The sequence below is a fragment of the Pristiophorus japonicus genome, chromosome 19, assembly GCF_044704955.1.
Source record: "Pristiophorus japonicus isolate sPriJap1 chromosome 19, sPriJap1.hap1, whole genome shotgun sequence".
NCBI lineage: Eukaryota > Metazoa > Chordata > Chondrichthyes > Pristiophoridae > Pristiophorus > Pristiophorus japonicus.
In genome coordinates this window covers 52,839,702-52,863,463 of record NC_091995.1, presented here as the reverse complement: position 1 = coordinate 52,863,463, position 23,762 = coordinate 52,839,702, and the positions used below count along the sequence as shown (strand labels likewise).

Below are 23,762 nucleotides of genomic sequence, written 5' to 3'. Positions count from 1 at the left end.
TCTGCCCTTTACACTGGAGCTGGTGTATGAGGCTTGTTCAGTCTATTTCACAGACTGACTCTCAACCGGTCTCAGTTTGAGCTTCCTGGTAACTGGTGACAGGGGACTGCCAAGTGCTTTCATTGGAGATTGTTCCCAGAGTAACCAATCATTCACCCTCTGGCTCTGCATTTTCAGATCAAGGAAATGATCAAAGTTCAAGATAAACAGTAAAGTGGGGCCCCAATAGACCTGTTGTGTATTTGGGGTATTTTTCAGTCTATAAACAGTCGATGTGTCCCACTCGGAGAGTTTTATTCCCAGTCACCGATTGGAATAGGGGCAGTGGATTCCCAGAATGTTGCTGATCCTTCTCTCCACATCCCTGTGCTTTCCCTGGGTCTCTCCCGGTAAGTAAAGAACTCAACCCTCCACTCTCACTCTCTGGGGGGTGATTCAGAACTTTTAGCGAGAGTTTGAAACGGGTGATATTTGATCAGCCGCCTGTTACACACACTGCCTGATATTTTGTACCACTGAAGCCAGCACAGGCTGTCAGTCTGAGGTGGGAGTTGTGTACACGCCTCCTGACAGCAGGATGCAGGAACACGGAGAGCAGAGAAGCTTGTAGCAAATGGAAAGTGGTTAAAATGGGTCATTTTAATGTTCGCACAGATTGGGAGCAGGTAAAATTTCACCATTCCTGGACTAAAGTGTTATAGAAACATAGAAACATAGAAAATAGGTGCAGGAGCAGGCCATTCAGCCCTTCTAGCCTGCACCGCCATTCAATGAGTTCATGGCTGAACATGAAACTTCAGTACCCCCTTCCTGCTTTCTCGCCATAACCCTTGATCCCCCGAGTAGTAAGGACTTCATCTAACTCCCTTTTGAATATATTTAGTGAATTGGCCTCAACTACTTTCTGTGGTAGAGAATTCCACAGGTTCACCACTCTCTGGGTGAAGAAGTTTCTCCTCATCTCGGTCCTAAATGGCTTCCCCCTTATCCTCAGACTGTGACCCCTGGTTCTGGACTTCCCCAACATTGGGAACATTCTTTCTGCATCTAACCTGTCTAAACCCGTCAGAATTTTAAACGTTTCTATGAGGTCCCCTCTCATTCTTCTGAACTCCAGTGAATACAAGCCCAGTTGATCCAATCTTTCTTGATAGGTCAGTCCCGCCATCCCGGGAATCAGTCTGGTGAACCTTCGCTGCACTCCCTCAATAGCAAGAATGTCCCTCCTCAAGTTAGGAGACCAAAACTCTACACAATACTCCAGGTGTGGCCTCACCAAGGCCCTGTACAACTGTAGCAACACCTCCCTGCCCCTGTATTCAAATCCCCTCGCTATGAAGGCCAACATGCCATTTGCTTTCTTAACCGCCTGCTGTACCTGCATGCTAACCTTCAATGACTGATGTACCATGACACCCAGGTCTCGTTGCACCTTCCCTTTTCCTAATCTGTCACCATTCAGATAATAGTCTGTCTCTCTGTTTTTACCACCAAAGTGGATAACCTCACATTTATCCACATTATACTTCATCTGCCATGCATTTGCCCACTCACCTAACCTATCCAAGTCACTCTGCAGCCTAATAGCATCCTCCTCGCAGCTCACACTGCCACCCAACTTAGTATCATCCGCAAATTTGGAGATACTGCATTTAATCCCCTCGTCTAAATCATTAATGTACAATGTAAACAGCTGGGGCCCCAGCACAGAACCTTGCGGCACTCCACTAGTCACTGCCTGCCATTCTGAAAAGTACCCGTTTACTCCTACTCTTTGCTTCCTGTCTGACAACCAGTTCTCAATCCACGTCAGCACACTACCCCCAATCCCATGTGCTTTAACTTTGCACATTAATCTCTTGTGTGGGACCTTGTCGAAAGCCTTCTGAAAGTCCAAATATACCACATCAACTGGTTCTCCTTTGTCCACTTTACTGGAAACATCCTCAAAAAATTCCAGAAGATTTGTCAAGCATGATTTCCCTTTCACAAATCCATGCTGACTTGGACCTATCATGTCACCATTTTCCAGATGCACTGCTATGACATCCTTAATAATTGATTCCATCATTTTACCCACTACTGAGGTCAGGCTGACCGGTCTATAATTCCCTGTTTTCTCTCTCCCTCCTTTTTTAAAAAGTGGGGTTACATTGGCTACCCTCCACTCCATAGGAACTGATCCAGAGTCAATGGAATGTTGGAAAATGACTGTCAATGCATCCGCTATTTCCAAGGCCACCTCCTTAAGTACTCTAGGATGCAGTCCATCAGGCCCTGGGGATTTATCGGCCTTCAATCCCATCAATTTCCCCAACACAATTTCCCGACTAATAAAGATTTCCCTCAGTTCCCCCTCCTTACTAGACCCTCTGACCCCTTTTATATCCGGAAGGTTGTTTGTATCCTCCTTAGTGAATACCGAACCAAAGTACTTGTTCAATTGGTCTGCCATTTCTTTGTTCCCCGTTATGACTTCCCCTGATTCTGACTGCAGGGGACCTACGTTTGTCTTCACCAACCTTTTTCTCTTTACATACCTATAGAAACTTTTGCAATCCGCCTTAATGTTCCCTGCAAGCTTCTTCTCGTACTCCATTTTCCCTGCCCTAATCAAACCCTTTGTCCTCCTCTGCTGAGTTCTAAATTTCTCCCAGTCCCCAGGTTCGCTGCTATTTCTGGCCAATTTGTATGCCACTTCCTTGGCTTTAATACTAGCCCTGATTTCCCTAGATAGCCACGGTTGAGCCACCTTCCCTTTTTTATTTTTACGCCAGACAGGAATGTACAATTGTTGTAATTCATCCATGCGGTCTCTAAATGTCTGCCATTGCCCATCCACAGTCAACCCCCTAAGTATCATTCGCCAATCTATCCTAGCCAATTCACGCCTCATACCTTCAAAGTTACCCTTCTTTAAGTTCTGGACCATGGTCTCTGAAATTACTGTTTCATTCTCCATCCTAATGCAGAATTCCACCATATTATGGTCACTCTTCCCCAAGGGGCCTCGCACAATGAGATTGCTAATTAATCCTCTCTCATTACACAACACCCAGTCTAAGATGGCCTCCCCCCTAGTTGGTTCCTCAACATATTGGTCTAGAAAACCATCCCTTATGCACTCCAGGAAATCCTCCTCCACCGTATTGCTTCCAGTTTGGCGAGCCCAATCTATGTGCATATTAAAGTCACCCATTATAACTGCTACACCTTTATTGCATGCACCCCTAATTTCCTGTTTGATGCCCTCCCCAACATCCCTATTACTGTTTGGAGGTCTGTACACAACTCCTACTAACGTTTTTTGCCCTTTGGTGTTCTGCAGCTCTACCCATATCGATTCCACATCATCCAAGCTAATGTCTTTCCTAACTATTGCATTAATCTCCTCTTTAACCAGCAATGCTACCCCACCTCCTTTTCCTTTTATTCTATCCTTCCTGAATGTTGAATACCCCTGAATGTTGAGTTCCCAGCCCTGATCATCCTGGAGCCACGTCTCTGTAATCCCAATCACATCATATTTGTTAACATCTATTTGCACAATTAATTCATCCACCTTATTGCGGATACTCCTTGCATTAAGACACAAAGCCTTCAGGCTTGTTTTATTAACACCCTTTGTCCTTTTAGAATTTTGCTGTACAGTGGCCCTTTTTGTTCTTTGCCTTGGGTTTCTCTGCCCTCCACTTTTCCTCATCTCCTTTCTGTCTTTTGCTTTTGTCTCCTTTTTGTTTCCCTCTGTCTCCCTGCATTGGTTCCCATCCCCCTGCCATATTAGTTTAAATCCTCCCCAACAGCACTAGCAAACACTCCCCCTAGGACATTGGTTCCGGTCCTGCCCAGGTGCAGACCGTCCGGTTTGTACTGGTCCCACCTCCCCCAGAACCGGTCCCAATGCCCCAGGAATTTGAATCCCTCCCTGCTGCACCACTGCTCAAGCCACGTATTCATCTGCGCTATCCTGCGATTCCTACTCTGACTATCACGTGGCACTGGTAGCAATCCCGAGATTACTACTTTTGAGGTCCTACTTTTTAATTTAGCTCCTAGCTCCTGAAATTCGTTTCGTAGGACCTCATCCCTTTTTTTACCTATGTCGTTGGTACCAATGTGCACCACGACAACTGGCTGTTCTCCCTCCCATTTCTAAACACACGGGGAGAATAATCCATGTCTCACCCACCTCAGGCACAGCTGTGATGCCCTCATGGTTGAATAGACCAGGTTATCTCAGACAATCCACCACCAACATCCTTTGGGCCCCTACTGGCCATGTTTAAAGTGGTCATTATAGGATGTTAAGCACAGTGGAGATGCTGCCCCTGTTAGTCCAACACTCCTGGTGTACAGCGAGACTGTTCATACAGTGACCGCACCCCACAGCATCGCACTTCATCTTCCCAAACATCACTGTTTCTCTTCATTCTTGTATTCTAAAACGAAATTCGGCTCCGTGGTGCCCGGTTTTTCTTCGCTACATGTCGTTTTGTGTCCAAAATGGCAAAGTTTGCGTGCTGCCTGCATTACTTGGAATAGGCGCGGGTTGATCGCACATCGCGATTTCCGCATGTGTTTTCAGGGGCAATCACATTTTTGTTCCCACATGTTTCAGGTCATGACAACAGACCTGCCCTCGGGTTATCCTTAATATCTCCCTCCAGATGTTCCCTGGTCAGCAGGGTCTCCTTAATACCTCCCTCCAGATGTTCTCTGTCTTAACTTACAGATAGAGTTGGATCTATCCCATGTCACTTTCCCTTGGTTTCAGATAGACTGGGTGTGGCCCATGTTAGAGATAGACCGGGTGTGGCCCATGTTAGTGATCCAGGTTCGAGATAGACCGGGTGTGTCCCAGATTACTGTTCCAGGTTAGCGATAGACCGGGTGTGTCCCAGGTTAGTGTTCCAGGTTAGAGATAGATTGGGTGTGTCCCAGGTTAGTGTCCCAGATTAGAGATAGACCAAGTGTATCCCAGGTTACTGTTCCAGGTTAGCGATAGACCTGATGTGTCCCGAAGGCTGTGTTGTCTGCCTGATGTCAGGGTTAAGGACATCTTCTCTGGACTGGAGAGGAACTTGGAATGGGAGAGGAAAAATCCAGTTGTCGTGGTCCACCTGGGTATCAATGACACAGGTAGGACAAACAAAGAGGTTCTGCTGAGGGTGTATGAGCCACTAGTGGCTAAATTAAAAAGCAGAACTACAAAGATAATAATCTATGGATTACTACCTGAACCACGTGCAAATTTGAATAGGGTAAATGAGATCAGAGAGATGAATGCGTGGCTCAAAGATTGGTGTGGGAGAAATGGGTTTTGATTCATGGGGCACTGGCACCAGTACTGGGGAAAGAGGGAGCTGTTCCGTCAGAATGGGCTTCACTTGAACCAGGCTGGGACTAGTGTCCTGGCGAATTGAGGAAAGACTGCCCATTGAGCTCAGAGCATGGCATGTTCAGGTTAATGTAAAATATATTCACCCTGAGCAACCAAGTCACACCGTTCCACTTCTTACAACATTGGGTCGCTGTCCTGGGCAGTGCCACTCGCTGACAATATTTCAGCGACTTTCCACCATAGCCTGCGAAATGTTTGAGGCTGTGGCCTCCTCGCAGCCTCTGTCCTCAGTAGTTCTCGACGCCTCTCCAAGGCATCAAGCAGAGCATTGACGGCGGCGTCAGGGAAGCGGTGAGCGTGCTGGTGAGCTGCTGCTGCATCTTCACCCTGTGAGAGTGTGTAGCAAGTGAATATATGCACGAGGCAGTGTCACACCCAGTCACCGCCTCAATTGAATCCAGGTGGCGGCAGTATATCTGTGGCGCAGTTACAAATGATGATTGACGCCTGGATGTTGCCGCCTCATTTACCGACATTTACCGCCTCCAGAGTAGCGTGCGACGCCCGATTTAACGCTGTAATTCCCTTTTCAGGCAGCAAAACTGAATTTCGCAGTTGGAGGTGGCAACTGCCGCCTGGTAGTAAAATCTCCATTCAGACGGTGACACCACCTAAAAAACGGCAGCACCGAATTTCGACCCCCTTGTATTTAACACTCAAACTCCTCGAATGTGTCCCAGACTCTCCCATGTGGGACACATTGAATCCATCGGATGTCTGAGTGACTCTGATTCCGTGTTTAGTCCCTGTTCTGAGAGGCTGCAGCCATCTTTATAGAGGATTACATGGATATATGGCACAGAAACAGGCCATTTGTCCTAACCAGTCCATGCCAGCGATTATACTCCACTCGAGCCTCCTCCCGCCTTTCCTCATCTAAATCTATCAGCATAACCCTCTATTCCCTTCTCCCTCATATGCATGTCTTGCCTCCCCTTAAATGCATCGATACTATTCGCTTCAACCACTCCCTGTGGTAGTGAGTTCCACATTCTCACCACTTGCTGGGTAAAGAAGTTTCTTCTGAATCCCCTATTGAATTTCTTGGTGACTATCTTATATTGATGGCCTCTAGTTATGCTCTTCCCCACAAGTGGAAACATTCTCTCTGTTTCCACTTTATCAAAACCTTTCATAATTTTAAAGGCCTCTATTAGGTCACCCCTCAGCCTTCTTTTTTTCAAGAGAAAAGGGATCCAGTCTGTCCATCCTTTCCTGAAATGTATACCCTCGCATTTCTGGTATCATCCTTGTAAATCTTCTCTGCAGCCTCTCCAATGCCTCTATATCCTTTTTAAAATATGACGATCAGAACTGTATGCAGTGCTCTAATCTGATTCTGAGCCAGTTAATATCTGACAGGATCTGATGTTGAGATAAAGTGGTGGATTATTGGAGATTGTCACTATGTGGATAGGCTTCACTTCGATTAGGTGCCAATGCTTGTATATGTTTAATAACCTGTCCATTTAATTTTTGTTTTACAGACACGAAATCACTTACTGTGATGTACACAGCAATCTCCGGCATTAGCGACTTGCCCGAGGTTATTAATGTTGCGATGGTGAAGGGAGTTCAACTTAATTATCATGACACTGATATCCGCCGGGCAATTCCCAGGCAGCAGTTCATGGCAGACTATCTCAGTGAGCAATACTGGGATTCTCTCACAGATCTCGGGAACACACGGTCAGCCATGGCAAAGGAGAATCTGAATATGATAATGAAGGGGACAAACCAGACATCCGGTAAGATCAGCGATGCAGAATCATCTACTGACTGCCCTGTTTAGTGGATGCCGGACAGGTACCCAGCCCTAGTTATACTGCACTCTGTGACACTGGGGTGTAGTGTGAATCAGGGTCACACGGATGGTTATTCTCTTCCTTTTCTCTATTCTGATGGAGATATTTACAAAGTTCTGTCCACATTGATGAAGGTCAGGTTTGTGATAAAGCAAGGTGAGAATATGGTGAGATGGTTGCGATCATCCGGGAAAGGGAAGATTGCTGGTCAAATCCTGGCTTCTTGCTGAGTATTCTTATATATGGGGATGAGATTGGTCTTCTCCAGTAGAGCAGAACGGGCAATGCCAATCCAGGAGGCAGTGTGAAAGGAGAATGGAGCTCTCGGTAATAAATACCTCAGAGAGATCAGGAATTGAAAAGTGTCAGGGACAGAGGCAGTCACTGCTGGATGGAGAATTGCAGAGAACAATCAACAGATCGTAACATGAATAAAAGCAAAATCCTGCAGATACTGGACATCTGAAATAAAAACAGAAACTGCTGGAATTACTCAGCAGGTCACGGGGCATCTGTGGAGAGAGAAACAGATGTTTTGATAAAAGGTCAGCGAGCTGAATCATTGAAATGTTCTTTCTCCACAGATGCCTTGCACCTGACCTGCTGAGTATTTTCAGATTTATAAAGAAAGACTTGCATTTATATAGCGCCTTTCACAATCTCAGGACGTCCTAAAGGGCTTCACAGCCAATGAAGTACTTTTTGAGTGTAGTCACTGTTGTAATGTGGGAAACGCAGCAGCCAATTAGCACATAGCAAGCTCCCACAAACAGCAATGGGATAAGTTAATGGAGGGTTACCTCCGCTGCACTTCTTTGAAATAGTGCTATGGGATCTTTTACATCCACCTGAGAGTGCAGGGGGGCCTCGGTTTAACATCTCATCTGAAAGACGGCACCTCTGACAGTGCAGCACTCCCTCAGCAGTGTACTGGCATATCAGCCTAGATTTTTACGTGCTCAAGTTCCTGGAGTGGGATTTGAACCCACAATCTTCTGACTCCGAGGCAAGGGTGCAACCCACTGAGCCACAGCTGACACTAATGAGCAAGTGCATGTAGGGAGGAGGATTATTGGTGCAATGACATATTAACCATGTGTACTTCCACACTAACTGCAGGTAGTAGAAAAGTCCTTATGTATTAACCCCCTGTTTGCCTTACGTGATTAACCATATAAAGGTACTGGATACAGGAACACTTTAGAAACGCTTTCTAGTCTTGCATGGGGCTAGCCTGAGTAGTCTGGAGTACACAGATTATGAACCTGCGATGAGTTCTCTGTTCATGGGTATAATTGGTACCGATTTCATGAGTGCTGCATGTAGTGGGTTGTATTAGTATATTTTTAAATAATCAGAGGTCTCTCTATCTCTTGAGTCCATGTGCTTGTATTATAAGGGAAGTGTTGTGTATGCAATAACTTGTTAGACTAAGTACTGTTAATTCCAAAAGGTATAACCTTGGCTCTGTTTTATTGAGACCCAAAGTGAGTATAATACAAAATGGCTGGTCTTTTATACTTGGGCTGCACATACGTGGCTAGTGATCCCAAAAGTACATACATGACAATACCCCTCTCTGAGATGTTGACACGGTCTTTTACCGGTCCGGTGTTTTACGCTCCCGGGTTGACCATCTCAGTTCAACTCCAGCCTTGGGTGAGTGTTCAGAGTCTGTTGTGACTGGTGGCTGGGTGACTGACTGGTGGGAGTGGCAATGGCAGGGATTGGTATTGAAAACTTTGTTTTCAGAAAACAATCAAATGAGTGGCTTGTGATCTGTTTCCATTTCAAACCTAAGACCGAACAGGTACTGATGCATCTTTTTAACCCCATACACACAGGCTAGTGCTTCTTTCTCTACCATGCTGTAGGCTCTTTCCGCTTTAGACAAACTTTTTGAAGCATAAGAGACTGGTTAAAGTTTACCCGACTCATTAGCTTGTTGGAGTACGCAACCAATTCCCTATGACCAAGCATCACAGGCCAATACTAAATATTTACATGGGTCATAATCTACCAGCAGCTTGTTAGAGAAAAACAGATTAGTGGCTTTCTCAAAAGCTCTGTCTTGAGACGCACCCCACGCCCAGTTGTCGCCTTTCCTTAGCAGCATGTGCAGTGGTTCTAATAAGGTGCTCAATCTAGGTAAGAAGTTACCGAAGTAGTTGAGTAGACCCAGGAACGAACGCAGTTCCGTCACATTCAGCGGCTTGGGTGCATTCTTGAAGGCCTTGGTTTTCACGTCCATGGGCCTGATGCCGTCAGCAGCAATTTTCCTCCCCAGGAATTCGACCTCTGGTGCCATGAAGATGCACTTCGAGCGTTTCAGTCTGAGTCCCACTTTGTCCAGACGATGTAGAACCTCTTCCAGGTTGTTCAGATGTTCCTCGGAGTCACAACTTGTGATCAGGATGTCATCTTGGAACACGACGGTTCTGGGAACGGACTTCAGTAGACTCTCCATGTTCCTCTGAAATATTGCTGCAGCCGAGCGAATTCCGAAAGGGCACCTGTGATAAATAAATAGTCCTTTATGCGTGTTAGTGCACGTAAGTCTCTTCGATGTCTCGACCAGCTCCTGTGTCATGTAGGCCAATGTCAAGTCCAGTTTGGTGAACGACTTCCTCCCTGCTAGTGTTGCAAACAAGTCATCAGCTTTCGGTAATGGGTACTGATCCTGTTTCGAAACCCTGTTGATTGTAGCCTTGTAGTCTCCACAGATTCTGACTGTGCCATCACTTTTCAGCACAGGAACAATGGAGCTGGCCCATACATTAAATTCAACCGGTGATATGATCCCTTCACGCTGGAGTCTGTCCAGTTCGATTTCGACCTTCTCCCTCATCATACACATCACTGCCCGAGCTTTATGATGGACGGGTCTTACATCCGAGTCCACGTGGATCTGCATCTTAGCTCCCGTGAAGTTGCCGATACCTGGTTCGAACAGCGAGGGGAACTTGCTCAGTACTTGAGCACATGAATCATCCTCCGACGACAACGCCTTGATGTCGTTCCAATCGCATTTGATTTTTTCAAGCCAGTTCCTGCCGAACAGTGTTGGACCATTGCCTGGGACAATCCAGAGCGGTAACTCGTGAACTGCACCGTCATATGACACTTTAATTTTGGCACTGCCAATCACCGTTATGAGTTCTTTAGTGTACGTACACAACTTGGCATTGACTGGACTCAGCCTGGGCCTCACAGCCTTAGTACCCCACAACTTGTTGAATGCCCTCTGGCTCATCATCGATTGACTCACCCCCATGTCCAGTTCCATCGATACCGGCACCCCATTAAATTTCACGTTGATCATTATCGGTTTGCTCTTAGTTAGGAATGTATACAGTCCATACACTTTCTCCTCTGGTATCTCAGATTGCGTATCCAGATCCGTGCTAGACTGTTCATCATCCTCCACGTGGTGTGTCACAGCTCGCTTGCTCAGTTGCAGACACTTGCGCTGGAAATGCCCCACTCTCAAACAACCTTTACAACTATTTTGTTTAAATCGACACTGATGGTGCCGGTGATTTCCCCCACAATGCCAACATGGAGAAATTGGATGCATTCTCGTTGGCGGACTTTGGGCAGCCACAGGTTTCATGTACGCAGTCGGGTAGGCCCTGCCATGTGCCGCTCTGCCAAACGCCAAATCAATCATATTTACAGTACTTGCTGAGTTTCGATTTTTCATTGATATCTGCTTTAAGCTTTTGTCCGTCGTCATGCATGACTGAGCGATAGTGATGGCCCTGTTTAAGTCCAACGTCTCCACCGCCAGTAGTTTACGCAGGATCATCTCGTGGTTGATGCCGATTACAAAGAAGTCCCGCAGCATGTCTGCCAACACAGCACCGAACTTACACAGTCCAGCTAGACATCTCAGGTCGGCAAGGAATTCCGCCACATTCTGGTCCTCTGTGTGTAAAATCTGTTTCTTGAGATGATGATGCCTTCGTCTGGCTTAAGGTGGTCACATACCAGGGTACATAATTCTTCATACTTTTTCTCTGCTGGACTCACAGGCAAAAGGAGATTCTTTATAAGACCATAAATTTTCAGACCACAAACCGTGAGGAACACTGCCCGGCGCCGATCTGCATCGTCTTCCCCCTCCATTTTGTTGGCCACAAAGTCGGCCCAATCTTCTTCCACAAATCGCTCCAACAATCCAATTGTGCTCATTTTTGCACGCAAAGGTTGTTGTTGCCTCGTCGCCAAATGTTGTGTATGTAATAACTTGTTAGACTAAGTATTGTTGACTCCAAAAGGTATAATCTTGGCTCTGCTTTATTAAGGCCCAAAGTGAGTATAATACAAAATGGCTGGGCTTTTATACTTGGGCTGCACACATGTAAGTGCAGCCCAATGGCCTCCAACAGTGACGCCATCTAGTGGCTAGTGACCCACAAGTACATACATGACAGGAAGGATAGTGAGTATCCTAAACCCAGCACCCTAACCAAGAGACCATTGCAGGCACTGATCACTTTTAGGACGAAGAAATGCTGCCTGTCTTCAGTCCTATATTGAAGGTTCTGATAAAAGGTCATCGAGCTGAAACATTAACTCAGTTTCTCTCTCCATAGATGCTTCCTGACTTGCTGAGTATTTCCAGCATTTACACTCATGCACTCTAAATCTAACTTAGACCTCTTTGTATTTTCGATGATCCCACCTAATTCTGTAATATTTCTCACTCTAACTGTCTCTCCCAGTCATCTGTGCAACTTGTTTCGACTTTTTAATACTACATCTTGGTGCCGAACCCTCACTACTAAATTACATTTGCAACATTTTGTGCAGGGCCCTCTAGCCGCTTCGAAGAGGCGCTGCCCCTACCCCGCAGTTCAGTGTCAGTATAACTTACACTCTGTTTCTGAATCCAGGTTGTTTAGGGAGACTGGATGCAGTAGGATCCCAACACTGACCCCTGGGACACCTCCACTCAGCCCATCCCCCAGCACCGATCCCTGGGACATCCGTGCTGCGAATGAATCCCTTTTGTTAGTGTACTAGGAATTAACTCCTGTTGTTAGCATGCTGAGAATTAACGTTTTCATTGATGTGCTGGGAATTAACCTCTTTGCTTGCACTATTGGGAATTAACCATCTTGGATGGAGCTCTGCCCAATTTCCCAATAATCATTCCATCCAACTTCTGCCCATTAATCGGGTGAAACTTATTGGAAAGTTCGGGCTGGTTTGTGAACTCACTGCCACAAAGTCCCATAATCGCCTTCCATTGGGAACATTTCTGATATTTCTACCTGATATTATAGTCCCTTTCCCCTGTCAGACTGTGACTCTATCCCTCCATTTCTACCTGATACTTTGAGATGCTCATTCCCCTCTGATCAGACTGATTTATGATTTCCCATTAACAACCGATTATTGATCCCTGTTTGGTTACTGACAGGAATTCACATTTTTCAATGGATTTCAACTGTTGAAATAACAGAAGACGGCTCCATTAAGAAATCGATGAATGTTGGATATAATGGAAAGGACTATCTTAGTTTAGAACCAGACAGAATGAAATGGATCGCAACCAATCATAATGCAGTGAAGACTAAGGAGAAATGGAATTCTGATGAATCCTGGAACAAGTATTGGAAAACACATCTGGAAGAAGGATTTGTTCAGTTTTTACATTTATATTTGCGAGCTGGAAAGGAATACTTTGCAAGGAAAGGTATTTATTTCAGTTTTTATCCCACGTTCTGATCTAACTTCACAGATCTAGGAAACTATTATCCCATTTCATTCGGTGTCTGTGTTTTCTCCCTTTCCCCTTTCAGTTCAGCCTGAAGTGTTCATCTCCAGAAGTGACCCCAATCATCAGGACAAACTGCCCACACTCTCCTGCCTGGTTACTGGATTTTACCCAATTGCCATCGAGGTGATCTGGCTCAGGAATGGAGAGCTAGTGTCTGAGAGCCACTCCTCAGGGGTTCGACCGAACCACAATGGGACCCATCAGATCAAGAAAGAGATTGAAGTACATGCTGGGGATGAGGATCAATACTCCTGTCAAATTGAACACAGCAGCCTGGCAGAGGCAAAGGTCTATCGGTGGGGTAAGGAACTGCACTGGCTGTGTGTGTGTGTGTGTGTGTGTGTGTGTGCGCGCGCGCGCAGGTATGGAACATCGGAACAGACGTAGGATATTGAGTCTGTTCCACCATTGAATGAGATCATGGCTGATCTGTACCTTAACTCCATTTACCTGCCATTGCTCTATATCCCTTGATACCCTTACCCAACAAACATCTCTTGATCTCAGTCTTGAAAACTTCAATTGAACCGCCAGCATCCATCGCCTTTTGGAGGAGAGAGTTCCAGATTGCTACTACCCTTTGTGTGAAAAAGTGCTTTCTGATTTCACCCTAAATGCTCTCTTGTTCCACCTTAACCTCCAGAGAAAATAGTTTCTCTGTATCTACTCTGTCGAATCCCTTTATTAATTTAAATCTCTCGATTAGATCACCCTTCTAATCTCAAGGAAATACAAGCTAAATGTGTCCTCATAATTTAACCCTCTGAGCTGGTCTCATTCTGGTGAACCTGCAGTGTACCCCTCCAAGGCCAATATATCGTGCATGAGGTTTGGTGCCCAGAACAGAATGTCGTACACCAGATGGAGTCTGACCAAGGCTCTGTACAACTGAAGCATAATTTCCTCACTTTGTATTCTAGCCCCCTCGAGGTATACCAAAGGGCAGAAAACGCGAGTGGGAGTTGTGTACAGACCACCAAACAGAAGTAGTGAGGTTGGGGACAGCATCAAACAAGAAATAAGGGATGTGTGCAATAAAGGTAGAGCAGTTATTATGGGCGACTTTAATCTACATATAGATTGGGCTAACCAAACTAGTAGCAATGTGGTGGAGGAGGATTTCCTGGAGTGTATAAGGGATGGTTTTCTAGACCAATATGTCGAGGAACCAACTCGACAGCTGGCCATCCTAGACTGGGTGTAATGAGAAGGGACTAATTAGCAATCTTGTTGTGCGAGGCCCCTTGGGGAAGAGTGACCATAATATGGTAGAATTCTTTATTAAGATGGAGAGTGACACAGTTAATTCGGAAACTAGGGCCCTGAACTTAAGGAAAGGTAACTTCGACGGTATGAGGCGTGAATTGGCTAGAATAGACTGGCAAAGGAAAGGACACTTAAAGGGTTGACGGTGGATAGGCAATGGCAAACATTTAAAGATCACATGGATGAACTTCAGCAATTGTACATCCCTGTCTGGAGTAAAAATAAAACGGGGAAGGTGGCTCAACCGTGGCTAACAAGAGAAATTAAGGATGGTGTTAAAACCAAGGAAGAGGCATATAAATTGGCTAAAAAAGCAACAAACCTGAGGACTGGGAGAAATTTAGAATTCAACAGAGGAGGACAAAGGGTTTAATTAAGAGGAGGAAAATAGAGTACGAGAGGAAGCTTGCAGGGAACATAAAAACTGACTGCAAAAGCTTCTCTAAATATGTGAAGAGAAAAAGATTAATGAAGACAAACGTAGGTCCCTTGCAGTTGGATTCAGGTGAATTTATAATGGGGAATAAAGAAATGTCAGACCAGTTGAACAAATACTTTGGTTCTGTCTTCACGAAGGAAGACTAAAATAACCTTCCGAATGTACTAGGGGACAGTGGGTCGAGTGAGAAGGAGGAACTGAAGGATATCCTTATTAGGCGGGAAATTGTGTTAGGGAAATTGATGGGATTGAAGGCCAATAAATCCCCGGGGCCTGATAGTCTGCATCCCAGAGTACTTAAGGAAGTGGCCCTAGAAATAGTGGATGCATTGGTGATCATTTTCCAACAGTCTATCGACTCTGGATCCGTTCCCATGGACTGGAGGGTAGCTAATGTAACATCACTTTAAAAAAAAGGAGGGAGAGAGAAAACGAGTAATTATCGACCGATTAGCCTGACATCAGTAGTGGGGAAAATGTTGGAATCAATTATTAAAGATGAAATAGCAGCCCATTTGGAAAGCAGTGACAGGATCGGTCCAAATTAGCATGGATTTATGAAAGGAAAATCACGCTTAACGAATCTTCTGGAATTTTTTGAGGATGTAACTAGTAGAGTGGACAAGTGAGAACCAGTGGATGTGGTGTATTTGGACTTTCAAAAGGCTTTTGACAAGGTCCCACACAAGAGATTGATGTGCAAAATCAAAGCACATGGTATTGGGGGTAATGTATCGACGTGGATAGAGAACTGGTTGGCAGACAGGAAGCAGAAAGTTGGGATAAACGGGTCCTTTTCAGAATGGCAGGCAGTGACTAGTGGAGTGCCGCAGGGCTCAGTGCTGAGACCCCAGCTCTTTACAATATACATTAACGATTTAGATGAAGGAATTGAGTGTAATATCTCCAAGTTTGCAGATGACACTAAGCTGGGTGGCGGTGTGAGCTGTGAGGAGGCGCTAAGAGACTGCAGGGTGACTTGGACAGGTTAGGTGAGTGGGCAAATGCATGGCAGATGCAGTATAATGTGGATAAATGTGAGGTTATCCATTTTGGGGGCAAAAAGCACGAAGGCAGAATATTATCTGAATGGCGGCACATTAGGAAAAGGGGAGGTGCAACGAGACCTGGGGTCATGGTTCATCAGTCATTGAAGGTTGGCATGTTGGTACAGCAGGCGGTAAAGAAGGCAAATGGTATGTTGGCCTTCATAGCTAAGGGATTTGAGTATAGGAGCAGGGAGGTCTTACTGCAGCTGTACAGGGCCTTAGTGAGGCCTCACCTGGAATATTGTGTTCAGTTTTGGTCTCCTAATCTGAGGAAGGATGTTCTTGCTATTGAGGGAGTGCAATGAAGGTTCACCAGATTGATTCCAGGGATGGCTGGACTGACATATGAGGAGAAACTGGATCAACTGGGCCTGTATTCACTGGAGTTTAGAAGGATGAGAGGGGATCTCATAGAAACGTATAAGATTCTGACGGGACTGGACAGGTTAGCTGCGGGAAGAATGTTCCCGATGTTGGGGCAGTCCAGAACCAGGGGACATAGTCTTAGGATCCGGGGTAGGCCATTTAGGACTGAGATGAGGAGAAACTTCTTCACTCAGAAAGTTGTTAACCTGTGGAATTCCCTGCCGCAGAGAGTTGTTGATGCCAGTTCATTGGATATATTCAAGAGGGAGTTAGATATGGCCCTTACGGCTAAAGGGATCAAGGGGTATGGAGAGAAAGCAGGAAAGGGGTACTGAGGGAATGATCAGCCATGATCTTATTGAATGGTGGTGCAGGTTCGAAGGGCCGAATGGCCTACTCCTGCACCTATTTTCTATGTTTCTATGAAAAGGCCAACATTCCATTAGCCTTTTGGATTGCTTTTTTAAACCAGTGCACGAGCTTTTAGTGATTTGTGCACATGGACACCACATCTCTTTGCTCCTTTACAGTTCCAAGTCTCTCACCATGAAGACAATATTCCAGTTTGTCTTCCTCCAATCTAATATGGATGATCTCACACTTCACCACATTGGGCAAAGCTATGTCAGATGGAGTTCACTCATTTAATCTGTCAATGTCCCTTTATTGTGTCTCCTAACTTAGTGCCATCTGCAAGCTTGGATATACAAGCTTGGCCTTTACATAGAAACATAGAAAATAGGTGCAGGAGTAGGCCATTCGGCCCTTCGAACCTGCACCACCATTCAATAAGATCATGGCTGATCATTCCCTCAGTACCCCTTTCCTGCTTTCTCTCCATACCCCTTGATCCCTTTAGCCGTAAGGGCCATATCTAACTCCCTCTTGAATATATCCAATGAACTGGCATCAACAACTCTCTGCGGCAGGGAATTCCACAGGTTAATCCTTCATTAAGTCTCTATTCCTTCATTAAGTCATTAATATGTATGGTGAAATGCTGGGACCTCAGTCCAGATCCCTGGGGAACACCACTCGTCACATCCTGCCAATCAGAGCAGATTCCCTTTATCCCTATTCTCTGTCTCCTTCCTCCCAACCAACTTTCAACCCCTGTCACAAGATTAGCTCCAATTCTGTACGCTGTTCTTTTTGCTAAAAATCTCTTGTGCAGAACCTTATCAAATGTCTTCTGGAATACCATATAGACAACATCCATAGACACTCTCTTATCCACCATGTTAGTGACCTCCTCATAAAATTCAATGAGATTAGTCAGACAGGACCTACCCTTCAAAATCCATTCTGACTCTCTCTGATGAGCTGATACTTGTCTAACTGCTCTGTAACTCAATCTCTGACCATTTGTGTCAGCCTTTCCCTTTAGCTTGATACTCTCACTTCTTTCATTTGTTGACCATGGTTGCCTAACTACAGAAGTGGAGTCTTAGCATTGTACGGGTAAGTCCTGGTGTTGTATTGTACCCAGTACTTCCTTTAAACTGTTCCCACTATTTATCTGTAGTTTTACTCATCACCAGCTCAGCCCAGTTTACTGCAGTCAATTTATTCTTCATTACTTTGAAGTTTGATGTGAAAACCATCAGTGATGCTGACTCCTTGGTGACCCTGGGGATGGAATAAGGCCAAGGCCAGATGAAATATGTCCTAGGCTATTAAAAGAAGCAAGGAAGGAAATTGCAGAGGCTCTGACCATCATTTTCCAATCCTCCCTGGCTACAGGAGTGATGCCAGAGGGTTGGAGAACTGCGAACTTTGTACCATTGTTTAAAAAGGAGGAAGGTTTAGACCGAGTAATTACAGGCCAATTTGTTTAACCTCGCTGGTGGGCAAATTATTGGAATCAATTCTGGGGGACGCTATAAACCATCATTTAGAAAGACACAGATTAATCAAGGACAGTCAGCATGGATTTGTTCAGGGAAGGTCATGTCTGACTAACTGGATTGGATTTTTTGAGGAGTAACAAGGAGTGTCGATGAGAGCAGTGCATTTGATGTAGTCTACGTGGATTTTAGCAAAGTTGTTGACAAGGTCCCACATGGCAGGCTGGTCAAAAAAGTAAAAGCTCATGGGATCCAAGGGAGAGTGGCAAGTTGGATCCAAAATTGGCTCAGAGGCAGGAAGCAAAGGGTAATGATTGACGGGTGTTTTTATGATTGGAAGGCTGTTACCAGTGGGGTTCCGCAGGGCTCAGTGCTGGGTCCTTGCTTTTTGTACTATATATGAATGATTTAGACTTAAATGTAGGGGCATAATAAAAGAGGTTTGCAGATAATACAAAAATTGGCCGTGTGATGGACTGGTCAGTTGGGCAGAAAAGTGGAGAATGGAATTCAATCTGGAGAAGTGTGAGGTAATGCATTTGGGAAGGTGCAAGGCGGCAACGTAATTTATAATAAATGGGAGGAACAGAGGCATAGAGTATAAGAGCAGGGAGGTTATGCTAGAACTGTATACAGCACTAGTTAGACCACAGCTGGAGTACTGTGTGCAGTTCTGGTCTCCACATTACAGGAAAGATGTGATTGCACTAGAACGGGTACAGAGGAGATTTACGAGGATGTTGCCAGGACTGGAAAATTTTAGCTATGAGGAAAGATTGGGTCGGCTGGGTTCGTTTTCTTTGGAACACAGGATGCTGAGGGGAGATCTTATTGAGGTGTATAAAATTATGAAGGGCCTAGATAGAGTGGATAGGAATGACCTATTTCCCTTCGCAGAGGGGGCCAATAATCAGGGGGCATAGATTTAAAGTAGTTGGTAGAAGGATTAGAGGGGAAATGAGGAAACAATTTTCACCCAGAGGGTGGTGGGAGTCTGGAACTCACTGCCTGAAAGGGTGGTAGAGGCAGAAACTCTCATCACATTTAAAAAGTGCTTGGACGTGCACTTGAAGTTCCGTAACCTACAGGGCTACGGACCAAGAGCTGGAAAGTGGGATGAGGCTGGGTAGCTCTTTTTCACCCGACACGGACACGATGGGCCGAAGGCCTCCTTCTGTGTTGTAATTTTGCTATGATTCTAGGACAGAGACATTGGGGGTAATTAGAAGCGAACTCGCCAGGCAGGTAACCCATGGGATCGGGGCAGTCCCGGTTTCATTCCACCATCAAAGTGACACTTTATTATCTTCAGTGGAGAGTAAAATCAGGCGGCAGTAAAACCAGTGATGGACCCGATCCCGTCAGATAACCGACGGGTAGGTGAGGTGAAAATTGTCCTCTCATCAACACAGAACTGGGAATGGATCTGGCAACAGACAGACTATCCTGATATTATTCAAATGTGTTTCAGAAATACCGGAAAACACTGGTGTACGCTCCCATCTTAATATTATCATTGGATTAATCGTTGCACTGGCTACATTCGGGATTATCGGAATAGTCATCTGGATAAAACAACGGAGAGGTAAGAATCAGATACAAAGGAATGTAGAACTGAGGGGAGAGTGAGAGAGGGGAATGCAGAACTGAGGGACAGAGTGAATGTAGGGAGTGTCCAGTACTGGGAGTGTAGGGCACTGAGGGGAGAGTGAGAGAGGGGAATGTAGAACTGAGGGACAGAGTGAGTGTGGGGAATGTCCAGTACTGGGAGTGTAAGGCACTGAGGGGAGAGTGAGAGAGGGGAATGTAGAACTGAGGGACACAGTGAGTGTGGGGAATGTCCAGTACTGGGAGTGTAGGGCACTGAGGGGAGAGTGAGAGAGGGGAATGTAGAACTGAGGGACACAGTGAGTGTGGGGAATGTCCAGTACTGGGAGTGTAGGGCACTGAGGGGAGAGTGAGAGAGAGGGGAATGTAGAACTGAGGGACAGAGTGAGTGTGGGGAATGTCCAGTACTGGGAGTGCAGGGCCCTGAGGGGAGAGTGAGAGAGGGGAATGTAGAACTGAGGGACACAGTGAGTGTGGGGAATGTCCAGTACTGGGAGTGTAGGGCACTGAGGGGAGAGTGAGAGAGGGTAATTATATAGAATTACATGCGATTTACAGCACATAAACAGGCCATTCAGCCCAATAGGTTTGTGCCTGCGTTTATGCTCCTACCCAACTTCATCTAACCCTATCAGCACAAGCTGCTATTCCATTCTCCCTGCTGTACTTATCTAGATTCCCCTTCAATCCATCTATGATATTCGTTTCAACCGCTCCCTGTAGTAGCGATTTCTACATTCTCACCATTCTGAGAAAATAAGTTTTTAAAAATTGATTATTGGATTTATTCGTGACTATCTTATATTTAAAGCCACTAGTTTTGGATTCTGCCAACAATTGGAAACATCTTCTCTTCGTCTCACCTATCAAATATGAAGATCAGAGCTTTGCACTGTACTATGTGTGATCTAACCAAGGGTCTATATAATTTCAACGTATCTGCTCTGCTTTTCAATTTTATTCTTCTAGAAATGAACCCCAGTGCTTTGTTTGCATTTTTATGACCATGTTAACCTGAATTGCTCCTTTAATGATCTGTGTATCTGTACCCCACAATCCCTTTGCTCCTCTACCCCGTTTCGACTCTTGTTACCCAAGCAGTATGTGACCTCCTTATTTTTCATACCGTATTGCATCACCCCACACTTCTCTATGTTGAAAATTACTTTCCAATTACAGTTTGAAAGTGAATAAATCCCCAGGCCCGGATAAAATGTATCCCAGGCTATTAAGAGAAGCAAAAGAGGAAATAGCAGAGGCTCTGACTATCATTTTCCAATCCTCTCTGGCAACAGGTGTGGTACTGGAGGACTGCTAATGTTGTACCGCTGTTTCAAAAGGGAGAAAGGAATAGACCGAGTAATTACAGGCCAGTCAGCCTAACCTCAGTGGTGGGCAAATTATTGCAAAAAATTCTGAGGGGCAGGATAAATCTTCATTTAGAAAGAAACAGATTAATCAAGGACAGTCAGCGTGGATTTGTTAAGGGAAGGTCGTGCCTGACTAACTTGATTGAATATTTTGAGGAGGTAACAAGGAGGGTCGATGAGGGTTGTGCATATGACGTAGTGTAGTGTAGGAAGGCTTTTGATAAGGTCCCAAATATCAGACTGGTCAGAAAAGTAAAAGCCCTTGGGATCCAAGGGAAAGTGGCAAGTTGGATTCAAAATTGGCTCAGAGGCAGGAAGCAAAGAGTAATGGTTGATGGGTGTTTTTGTGACTGGAAGGCTGTTTCCAGTGGGGTTCCACAGGGCTCATTATTAGGTCTCTTGCTTTTGTGGTCTTGGTCCAGTGGCAAGGGGGTCCAAGACGACTGGAGACCTGTACAGGCCGAGTTGCCTACGAGTGGGATGCGAGCTGTAAGCTCGGGGCTGAGCAGCACCCTTCAGTGAGATGGTGAGAGATCTGAGGTGTGGGAAGTGGGGGTGAGAGATTTGAGGTACTAGCTCCTGACTGAGGGCAGGCATTGGGATGGCCAGAGGTCCACTTTGTGGAAGGAGGAGAGGTCAGAGTGGCCACAGCCATTGCACACACCACGTGCTCGCCAGGGGCTCCACAGTTGATGGGACCAGCGGCCGGAGGAAGATCCAAGATGGCGGACGGGATGGTTTCCCCAGTGCAGTGCTGAGGGTGTGCTGCACTGTCAGAGGTGCTGTCTTTCAGACGAGTCGGCAAACTGAGGCCCTGTCTGCTCTCTCAGGTGAACGCAAGAGATCCCATGGCACTATTTCGATATTTCTATCTTCTAACGTCATGTCAACCCTGTTAGGCTCCTGGTCAATACCGAGGTAAAGTAATTATTCAATATTTCTGCTATTTCGCCGTGAGTTTATCGTGTGTGTCCCTTATTGGACCTGTTCCTATCCTGTGTTACCTTTTGTTATTTTTGCGTCAGTAGAATACTTTTCAAATCTTTTTCTATTCTTTGGTAATTTAATTTCGTAGATCCTTTTTGCCTTCCTGATTATTTTTTTGTCTTTGATCCTAATCTCTTTGTATTCCCTATTGTCGTTCTCTTCTTTATTGTCTATGTACTTGGTGTCTGCCTTTTGCTTTCAATTTTGCCCTTATCTCTTTATTCATCTCTGGTCCTTCATCACTGGCTAGTTTGCTCGTGTTTTTTTTATTGAATTAGAAATGTAAATTCAGTTTAAAGGATGTGACGTAGAGGCCATCACTGAGACCTGGCTGGGGATAGAAACATAGAAACATAGAAACATAGAAACATAGAAAATAGGTGCAGGAGTAGGCCATTCGGCCCTTCTAGCCTGCACCGCCATTCAATGAGTTCATTGCTGAACATGCAACTTCAGTACCCCATTCCTGCTTTCTCACCATACCCCTTGATTCCCCTAGTAGTAAGGACTTCATCTAACTCCTTTTTGAATATATTTAGTGAATTGGCCTCAACAACTTTCTGTGGTAGAGAATTCCACAGGTTCACCACTCTCTGGGTGAAGAAATTCCTCCTCATCTCGGTCCTAAATGGCTTCCCCCTTATCCTTAGACTGTGTCCCCTGGTTCTGGACTTCCCCAACATTGGGAACATTCTTCCTGCATCTAACCTGTCTAACCCCGTCAGAATTTTAAACGTTTCTATGAGGTCCCCTCTCATTCTTCTGAACTCCAGTGAATACAAGCCCAGTTGATCCAGTCTTTCTTGATAGGTCAGTCCCGCCATCCCGGGAATCAGTCTGGTGAACCTTCGCTGCACTCCCTCAATAGCAAGAATATGATTCTAGGTTATTAGTTCTTTAGGAAGGTCAGGAAAATTGGAGCAGCAATATTGGCCTTGAAATTCCGGTCGGAGGCTTCTTTCGGACTAACGCCTCCGACCGGAGAAATTTTCCGGAAGTACCTGGTGGTCCCGGAGACCCCTTCGATTCCGGTGGGGAGGCCTTCTCTTCCCGTGCTGCGAAGCGCACTCCCGTCCTCGAGGTACGGACGCAGAAGGTGCAGTCACATGTGACTGCTCAACCAATCAGGTAAAGTATTCTCAATTAATAGCAATTGGAACTCTGTATCTACAAGTTCTCACTGCTATTGAGAACAAAAAATCCCAAACACAATAACACCAATAAAAAATAAAAAACACACCTCACATAATTAAAATGAATTGAAATGAAAGTTAATAAATATCTGAGAAAAAAAAATCCGTGTTTTTAAAAAGTTAAAAAAATTATGGTTTAATATAAATTTAACGTAGTGGGCAGGGTTTTAAAAATAAAATGTGTTTTTCAAATGTTATTTTTTATGTTTTAAGTGCGTTTTAAAACTCTTACGCTTGTAAAAGTAGGCTATGCACCTGCTTTTATCAGGCGCAAGAGTTTTGAGGATATTTGCTGGGCAAGATATGGGTAAATCCCGCAATCTTGCCCTTGCAAATGTCCTCGTTCCCGTGATATAGAAGATCTGTCAAGTTCCAGCTTGACACATCGGGAAAGCCGGTTTTCAGCACATGTGCATTGTGCGCTGAAAACCGGCTTTTGCGATGCCTTCCCGGGTCTGTACACACTCCGTATGGACCCGGGGGAGGCCGGGATTGCTACCTCATTGTTACAGCATTAGATATCACTCAGGGTGAGCAGGCAGTAGAAACGCTATGGGTAGAACTGAGAAATAGAAAAGGATGTAAGACTTTGGTGGGAGTTTTCTACAGCAGTGATAGCAGTGATAAAGTAACAGGATATTGG

The 23,762-nt window shown here is 45.3% G+C and overlaps 1 protein-coding gene across 1 annotated transcript in view; it reads left to right on the top strand.

Annotated features, from left to right (window-relative positions):
• The first annotated feature begins 187 nt into the window (after positions 1-187).
• LOC139230223 (uncharacterized) overlaps positions 188-23,762 on the top strand; it is a 62,770-nt gene continuing 39,195 nt past the window's right edge. The window contains exons 1-5 of the mRNA XM_070862059.1: positions 188-389; positions 6,889-7,149; positions 12,635-12,910; positions 13,017-13,295; positions 19,433-19,546. Of these exons, the coding sequence (XP_070718160.1) occupies positions 338-389; positions 6,889-7,149; positions 12,635-12,910; positions 13,017-13,295; positions 19,433-19,546 (982 nt within the window). The 5' untranslated portion in view covers positions 188-337. The remainder of the gene's footprint in view (positions 390-6,888; positions 7,150-12,634; positions 12,911-13,016; positions 13,296-19,432; positions 19,547-23,762) is intronic.